General features: G+C 27.7%; 1 protein-coding gene across 6 annotated transcripts in view; it reads right to left on the reverse strand.

Annotated features, from left to right (window-relative positions):
* LOC122634271 overlaps positions 1-10,289 on the reverse strand; it is a 113,200-nt gene that overhangs the window by 96,779 nt on the left and 6,132 nt on the right. Inside the window, exon 1 of one of the 6 annotated variants that reach the window (XM_043823047.1) lies at positions 4,072-4,342. The exons of the other annotated variants lie outside the window; for them this stretch is intronic. Within the exon in view, the coding sequence (XP_043678982.1) occupies positions 4,072-4,100 (29 nt within the window). The 5' untranslated portion in view covers positions 4,101-4,342. Of the gene's footprint in view, positions 1-4,071; positions 4,343-10,289 lie in introns of those variants that run through there. 6 annotated transcript variants of the gene reach the window in all.

Here is a 10,289-nt window from a genome sequence, read left to right on the forward strand (position 1 = left end):
TTCTTCATTTTTCTACATAGACGCGTGGGTATTCTTCGAAACGATTTTAACGAGCGTGCGAAACAGGAGAAAAAAGAAGGAAAATAAAAGATAACTAAAAAATGATAGGAAATGTGAGAGAGAGAGAGAGAGAGAGAGAGAGAGAGAGAGAGAGAGAGAGAGAGAGAGAGAGAGAGAGAATATGAACAGGCGGAATATGAAAAAACTTGTGTTAATTTTGTAAAATGCAAGTTCCACTACGAAGAAGTTATCTTAAGGCATAAAAAACATGGCTACATTTTATATAAAACTATGGTGATTGCAGTTGTAGATGTGAATTACTTTAATTAACATAGATATCGTTACTAATGAAGTTGGTAAACTTATCAATCGATTACATACTTTATTAACACACGTAAAACGAGCCAAACTCGTAACGTTAATCATTCCACGAACATGAAAATTGTTTCGAACCTAACTCATTCCAACTATTTCAACTATACACATACACATATATATATATATATATGTTGTGTGTGTGTATATATATACATGTATATTAATCTATTTCGAAATAAATATATATCCTGTTTAATGTAATATTCATTTAATATATGCACGTACACATATTAATAATATTATATAATTGTATTCAATTGAAAATATATATATATTTTTTATTATTTAAATTAATATGCTTTTATGTATGTATGTAATATACTACACTATATTTATTATACTATATTATACTATGACTATACTGTAATATGTTTATATATTATATTCTTTAATAAGTATACTATTTTAATTATAAAAATTATTATATATTCAATGCTATATTATTATTTATTATACTATTTTATAGAGGATTATAAAATTCTAGATATGTATACTTCATAATAATATAGTATTATATATATATATAATAAATCAATTAGAATTATATAATATAATTATCCAGTATTACGCGCACATACATACACACATACATGTATATGTACGTATAATACTTTCTATGATATAATATATAATTTTAATTGATTTATAATATACTTTGATTATAAATAAAATATATTCTTTCACTTCCATATAACTTTGATGGGATATATATTTGTAATCTATGAGAAACGTTAAAATATCTCATAATTTTTACTCATCCTACTTTCGAATAAAAGTTTTCTCGTTATTCCTCGAGCATTCGAGTCACTCGACCAACGACAAACAGATGCAATGGTATTTCGTAATGGCATTGCACTTAGGACTTATCGCGATTACTATTGCTAAAACCTATTCGATCAGATAAATACTTATTTCGATCTACGGTAATAACGAATATAAAATAATTTATGTTTTTCATTCGATCGAAATGTTCAAAATAAAAAAGAGATAAAAAAAAAAAGAAAAAAAAGCAATAAAGAGAAAAAAAATTAAAAATCATTTTAATAACTCTTTTTATACTCAAAAAAAAAATTATTACGTTTTATATATAATCTCCATCCAGAGTGCACAAACACAAACACACACAAACACATTTATAACTCGGATATTACGAAGAAAAAAAAAAAACCAAATGAAAGGATCGATCCCTTCCAACCTTCCAAATGAAAATCTCGAAAATATCTCATAAAAGATTTCAAATTAGAAATTAAAGTTTCCTCTAATATATATTTATATAATTATCAGTAACATCAAATTTTCATTTCTAAACCACGAAATTCTCTGCGAGCAACATGGATATATTTACGGATTATTTCCTAGAAAACACAGTTATATGCCTTCCACTCTAGAAAATGAAAATCATGGATTATTTCCTAGGAAACGTAGCTATGTCCCTTCCATGGATAAAAGTGAAAATTCTCGAAATAATTTTATACAGGATTAAAGATCAAGAAATAAGAATTTTCTCTAACGTATTTAAATACAATATCTATTGAAAATTCTAAATATTAAATCGTGAAATATCTAACACAGATGTTTCTCAAATTTTGTTTTGTGAGAAAAAATAACCGTATCATTTTCACCCATTAAAATAAAGATCTCCCTAAAATCTTATACAATATTAAAACTTTTTCTAACGTATACTCGTACAATTATTGTTAATATCAAATCTTAATTTTTCAATCGTACGATTCTCTACGACCAACACGGTATATATATTCGCGAATTATTTCGCAGAAAAGATAATTATATCCCAACCATCCTAGAAAATGAAAATCATGGATTATTCCTTATAAAACATAGCTATGTCCCTTCCAACCGTAAAAATGAAAATTTCGATAGAATCTCTCACGCACAATTTTAAGTTTAAAAATTAGAATGATAACTAACGTATTCGAATGAAATATTTATATTCCGAAATTCGAACAAAATTCTAAAAATTTATATCGTGAATTTTCGCATATACTAACAAACACACCTATATACAAACATGCATAAATATATACATACGTACATACATATATGTATATGTATATATACGTGTGTGTGTGTGTATGTAGATATACAATAATACCTACGACATACATACATATATATCAGTTAAGACAAAATACATCTCTCGTTCGACATATTACGGATAGATATTTAACATGTATGTTGCCGAGAAGCATCGCTAACCACATTAATATCGGTTTACAGAGGCAATTGTGCGGAGGAACGCCGTCGTACCTTGCTACTTGATAACGGGGCAAGGGTCTATCTAAATATAACATTCGAGCGAGGGCTCGTGTATCAGGGCGAACCTGGGTAATATCGATTTTCTTCTCTCGACTTTGAACGCAGTAATGTGTTTCATATTCGAACGTATCCGCTAAGGATTTTCAATGATATATCTATCTCCATCGAAATAGAAGGAAACGAACGAAACCAAACTGTTTGTTGGAAACACCATTTTCTATTTTCAAACGAACGTTGTAAAGTAACATTATCAACGGTTGATAACAGTAAACTAACATTCTATAATACCAACTATTGGAATTCTAAATACGTGTTCATGGAACTGAAAACATTAGACCGACGTATGCGAATCGATTTTACACACGTAGTAAGTTTTGCGTTCGATGTTTAGAAGCGTTTAACGTTTCTACTATATCCAACTCTAGTAAGGTAAACTGAACATTAGACCGATCGGTAATAGATACCGATATTTCTATTCCAATTAAAAAAAAAGTACTTAGTTTTAGTCCAAATGTTTCATTATCGACGATGGTTATTTCTTTTTGTTTCTATTTATTTATTTATTTATTTATTTATTTATTTATTTATTTACTTATTTGTTTATTCATTTTTCCTTTTCTCCTTTTTTCTACATCTTTCTTTTTTTTTAAGAAATATATATTCAAAAATGAAGAAAGTTATATAAGAGAAGGATTTCTTTAGGAATGTACGTTTTGTGTATATGTACAAGCACACACACGTATATAAAATTAATTATTCAAAGAATCATGAACTTCTAATCGCTCGTTTGATGACGTACAAGACTTTCGTCATACGTAACCATGATAAATCTTAGAAAGGAAAAATATTAAAATGTGATTCTAAGAAGATTGAGAAATAATGGAAGAAATAAAGTATGTAGGAGGGGAGGCGGGGGTAGATAAATCGTTCATCTGGAAATAATCGAACGAAGCTGACGTTTCGTTTAAAATTCCGTGAAATTTCGGATAATCGTAATAGAAACGGAAAAGGGCACTGAGTTCGAACGCAAACCACGCGATAACGTCACGAAGTCGTTCGGGATTTATGCGAGTACGTCAACGGTTTAAACGACTCCGTGTGTGACGTGTATATATATGTATATGTGTATGTGTGTATGTGTGTGTGTGTGCGAGAGAGAGAAAGAGAGAATGAAACAGAACATACGCCCACGTTTTCATCAAATTTTCCAACGTTTCTATTTTATATATTTAACTATCTATTCCATCTATCTAGAGCACGTATACATATATATATATATATATATGTATGTATGTATGTACGTACGTACGTATGTATGTATGTATGTATGTATGTTATATATAATTTTTTTATAAAAAAAAAAAGAGAGAAAAAAAAAAAAGGATAAGTAGACATTTTGGAAACATTCTTACGTACATAACATATCCATGTTTACGTGGTCGCATGTCTCTATGTAACTATGTTCGAATTGCAAACTTGCAAGTCGTTAAAAGCTGAGAGAGAATTTTGTTGCGTAATTTTAAACGGGAATCCTCGACGCAAGTTTCACACTCTCGCTAATGACGATCTCACGACTTTCGGAAAACCACGACCATTATATAAACCTCTTATCTACTCTCTATTTACGCAAATACTTCACGCTCGACGTAAGAAAAACGCAGCGTTCCTTAACGACGTAAAAATAGTCCGTAGTGTAAAAAAAAATATCGCCTCGGTAAAAAAAGAAGAGAGAATTGAGATAGTACGGATCTGTTTTTTTCTTTCTTCTTTGTTCTTTTCTCCTTTTCTTTTTCTTTTTTGAAAAAAAAAAAAAAAAAAAAAAAAAAGAACGAAAGAAAGAAAAAATGAATATATAAATAAACAAGAAAGAACAATTGTTTCGTTATACCGTGAATGTTGGTGGCAACACAGTAGAAAATTGTTAGTATAGTTCGAACGATATAAATTTCCCTAGGGTATCATCGTCGTCGTATTTATTTTTCTATTCACAAGAGTCAATGTTTACTAAAATGTCGTTTCATTTGTTTTGTAACGATAAAAAAATTAATAAAAATTCTTCGCGATAACATAATCTCCTCGGTTTCGAGGCCCACTGCAACATCATTGTACGTAAAGAGATTACATAATTCAAAAGAAAAAAGAAAAAAAAAAAAAAGAAAAGAAAAAAGAAGAGAGAGAAAATAAAAAAGGGAGAAACGAGAGAAAAAAAGAAGAAGAAACAGAGCCGTGACTTGGAAATTGACCCGAATGATGTATTTTGCAAATTTTAATTACGAATCGATATTCATGCTCTTTTCGTTCGAGCGCGTAAATAATTCAATTCGATTGATCAAATTCTCCAAAATAATATTAACGATTTAAATAATATTACAGTAATTCGTATTAAAGTTCAACGTAAAATTAAAAAAAAAAAAAAAAAAAAAAGGAACTTGTTTCCTCATTATCCAACACCTAAATTAATGCAAATAACGAAGTTCTCGACGTATCGAAATAGCTTACTCAAAAAAAAAAAAAAAAAAAGAAGAAAGAAATTGGATAAAATGAAAAGATATATTTAAAAAGAAAAAGTATAAAACAAATAAAAACTACAAAAAGAAAAGAAAAGAAAAGAAATAGATGAGGATAATAACGATGATGATGATGATGGTGATGATAACAACGATGATGATGATGATGATGATGATGATGATGATGATAATGGAAGTTTCAGGTAAACGTAGGCAGCTAAAACGTATATGCAACGATCGTCTTTTATAAACGTAGTAGAAAATCGACCGAAGTTACGTTGCATGCAGGAACTAACTCCTCGAAAGATCGCATCTTTCACGAACGTTGTTGGTCTCTCTCTCTCTCTCTCTCTCTCTCTTTCTCCTTCCCTCTCCTTCTCTCTCTTTCTCTCTCTCTCTCTTTCTCTCACGTGATATTGCTCTATAATGTCGTACTAGACGTAATACTACATAACGATCGCTACGTAACAATATTCCGAATGAACACAACCAGTTGGATTGATCGTATTAATATTCTAACCGTTATTATCCATAAATATAGGATCGATCGAAATAATCCTAAGACTATATTTAAAACTAAATTTATTCTTCTTCTTTTATTTTCCTTTCGTTTCGTTTTCAGATCAGTACAATAGTTGTACTTTTGACAATTATAATTTTGCAATCTGCAAAAAAGAAAAAGAAAAAAAGAAAAATGATTTTTATTAGATCGTAAAAAAAGCAATTGATTTTTAATATGACTTTAAGAACTTTTAGTTCATCCTGTAGTTACGATCGAACGAGAGAGAGAGAGAGAGAAAGAGAGAGAGAGAGAGAGAGAGAGAGAGAGATTAGTTTATCCTTCAAATCGCACGATAACGCGATAACGAATCATTTTTTTCTACACATAGGTATTTCTTTTGCATGCTACGTGTCGAATAACTAATGAAACTCGAGTAGCTAGCACGTTAACGTATGACTACTAAATATACTACTCTACTATTTCAACATTGCATAAATAAATAAATAAATAAATAAATAAATTGAACTCTACGATCATTATTTTCTTCCTGACAATTTTTTTTTGTTTTCCTTTTTTTTCGTACTTGTTTCTTTCTTCTTTTTTTTTTGTCTTCCGCTGATCGGAATTCTTTATTACCTAAAAAAAATTAAAAGAAAAAGAAAAAAGAAGAAACTTAAAAAAAAAAAAAAGATAAAAAGAGAGAGAAAAAAAAATTAATATCTCATATAAATAAGAGAAAACATAGAAAGAAAAGAAAAAAAGGATAAAAAAAAAGTGATAACTTTCGCGAGGAGTCACAGTTATCGGTCTTCTCTTCTTGATTTGTCCCTAATCTTTCTATGTATAACAAACTAATGAAAAGATAACACAAATTGTTTCGAGACGTCTCATCGATGAGCACCGATTGACGCACATGAAAGAAATATTTTTTTTCTTTCTACGTCAAACATATATATACGTGTGTCTATTATATATACATACATATATACATATATATATATATATATATATATATATATATATAGGCACTGATATAGGTATATATGTATTTACCTATATCGCAATAGAAATGTTTCATCATCAATCATATAATTATTAATAAAATTAATGTTTCTTTCTTATGAACGTCGAAACAAAGAAAAAAAAAAGAAAAGAAAATTGAATTGGACCGACAAATTAAATAAAAATGATTTTACGGTTTAGTCAACCAATGATTTATGTTTCTGCGAAGTATAATTAATCAACGTACGTAGTAGATATTCTTATCATATATACAAATGAAAATGAGTTTCATTCTTATTTAAAAAACACCGTAGAAATAATAAATTAAAATGATTTTATGAAGTAATTAGTCAATTTACATACATACGAGCATGAATCATATTGATTGACGAACTTCTTCGTTAGACAACGTTAGAAATTCTTTGATATATGATTCTTAAAAAGACTTTATAAATTCTTAGAATTCGTATAATCACATAAATAAGATTCATATTCGTGTTATATTAATGAGCTTACGACGTTAGATACTTACACCACTCAAATTTATATCGGATAACATACTCTCTATATTTACCTACGGAGAAGCCGCATCGGTGACTAACCAAATTGCCGTAACGATTTTAATCGGAACCCAAAATATATTTTTAGACGTCAATGACATCCCATTTTACCGCATTCCATTCGGAATAAACTATAATAATAATAATAATAATGATAATAATACTAATACTAATACTAATACTAATATTAATAATAATACTAATAATAATAATAATAATAATGATGAGATAATTATAATAATAATAATGATGATGATAATAATACGAGAGAAATTGTGTTAATCGCGAAAGAGATAACTTGTTATTATCTTCTAATAAAATATTATGATATATATGAATATTACGACACATGTATATTCTTTTAATGTTTGTTTATTTCGTAAGTGTTCAAAAAAAAAAAAAGAAAAGAAAAGAAAAAAAGAGAGAAATATATCCGTTTAGATATAATTCATAATATATATTAAATATAATTCATATAGTATACATTTTTCTAATCCATAGATATTCTTTTAATAAAGTATTAATAAGATTAACAATAAGTTTTATCTCTGTGATAACTCATTATTAACGAAATTTTGGATTACCTTAAAATATTTACGATCAAAGTTTTGATAATATGATATATGATATAATTAATAATCGATATAATTTTTTCTTTTATACGTGATTGTTAACAGATGCGAGCACACACGTGTATTCCGATAATTTATATTAGAACGAAATTCTAAATTATTTTCGATCAATGAATTTAACGATTTTCTTATAATATTCGTTTATCTGTAAACGTTCACGTTCTTTTAAATGATTTCTAATGAATATTGTTCCTAATTAATATAACCAGCTGCTTCCTAAGTTACCTAAACTCTTAACAAAGCGTTAATAAACTTTACAATAACAAGAAGTTTAATCTCTACGTAATATCTCAATGAAATTCTAATTCCAACGAAATTTCAATTAAAATCTAAATTTGATGATCTGAATTAAGAGAAAAAAAATATATATACATATACATATATATAGTATCATGATATAAATAATAAAAATAAAATATATATAAAAAATATATACATAAAAAAAAATATATATAATAATTTTTAATATATACAATCAAACATATATTAAAATAATTATATACAAAAAAAAGATTATATATATATATATATATATAACAAAATGGAAATATACTCTCTTTAATAATAATTTATATGTACATACATGTGTATATACGTATATACAAATTAATTTAATAATTTATTTAACAATTTAATAATTTACATATATACATAAATAAACATGTATGTATGTATATAAATCATTAAAACAATTAAATTGGATATATCGAATCGATTTATCGATCGATATATCGACACACATATATACTAAAATATCGGAAGATTAGAATCTAATCGGCTTAGCGATAAAGGCTTTAAGTTTGTCGCACGCCGACGCGTTTCGTTCAAATGTCAATAAAGAGTGCCGCCGCCATCGGCGTTTCCGCATATTCCATCCCCGCCTCATAAATCAGTCGAACGTCGCAAACCGCGGAAGTTCGAAAATATTTTCACGGCTGACTTCTCTCTTTCTCTCTCATTCTACCTCATTTTCTCATAATCTATCGCTTTTTCTTTTACTATGTAACCAACACCAAAGCTTAAACCGACTTAAAATTTCTTCATAGTTAATAAATAGAACGAATAAATTAAAGATATGAACAAATTCGTTCTTCATAATCAAAAATCAAAATTAAATATTATAAAACTAACGTTATAATGATACATAACTATAATATTGTATTGGAAGTTGGCCAACAATAGTATAGTTAAGTGAAAATTATAGTGACATACATTACTTATTGTATAATAGTATATATATATATATATATATATATATATATATATATATATATGTATAAATATACAATATTATACAATTATACATTATTATATAATATCTAAAGTGTAATATTAATTAATGTTGATAATTCATATCAGTACTATATACTATATATATATATATATATATATATATATATATATATATATATATATACTGTACCATTATATCATATTTTATATCGAAATACTATTCTAAGATAAGATAATTGTGACAATTTTATTATATTTAATTTTTATATAATATACACTATAGAAATATTCTTTTTTTTTTGTAATTATATATCCAAATATCATAACCTATTAAATTAAATTATTAATACTAATAATTAATATTATATAATCCTCTACACTATATATACAATATACTATTATACTATTTTTATAATATATATAAAAATAAAAACATTACTCGTTCAAATGATAAAACATCACAAATTTTCTCTACTAATCATTGGCCAAATCAATTTCTCTAATGAACGCAATATTATTATTAATAATAATAATAATAATAATAATAATAATAATAATAATATACAGACTTAGAATATATTAGTCTGTTAAATTACATTTAACGTTACATGATGTTATTATTATTGAGGGTGCGGAGGGATGACGAAACGAAGGTAACAAGCTACGCTTGTCTTCTTACATCGTACCGATAAAATGTGCTTCGAAACATGAGGGCCAACGAGGGGTATAAGAGGGGTATAAAAGGGAAGGAGGGAGAGAGAGAGAGAGAGAGAGAGAGATAGAAGAAGAGAGAGGGAAAGAGAGAGAGAGAGAGAGAGAGAGAGAGAGAGAGAAAGAGGATCCTGGTGGGGCCCGGGATTGACGTCATTCAATGACGTCAAACAGGACCGTGCCAAAAGTGCCCAGGACCCACGTCCAATATCTCCTACATTCTTATCTATTTTTCGTCCTGTCTTTTATATATATATATATATCTTTCCCTCTCTCTCTCTCTCTCTCTCTCTGTCTCCGTTATTCTTTCTCATCGTCACGCGCACGCTTCCTCTTCGAAATTTCCTCCTCGACTATTTCCTCATCGAGCGCGAAACCTTTCGAATATGATATCCCTTTCGTTTCTCGCTCGTTCAAATACTGCTTTTTACGAATGAAATATTTAAAAAGGGGATGAACAGGGATTTATCGAATCTATATAAAAAAA

Source organism: Vespula pensylvanica, chromosome 14, assembly GCF_014466175.1.
Source record: "Vespula pensylvanica isolate Volc-1 chromosome 14, ASM1446617v1, whole genome shotgun sequence".
In the NCBI taxonomy this organism is placed as follows: domain Eukaryota; kingdom Metazoa; phylum Arthropoda; class Insecta; order Hymenoptera; family Vespidae; genus Vespula; species Vespula pensylvanica.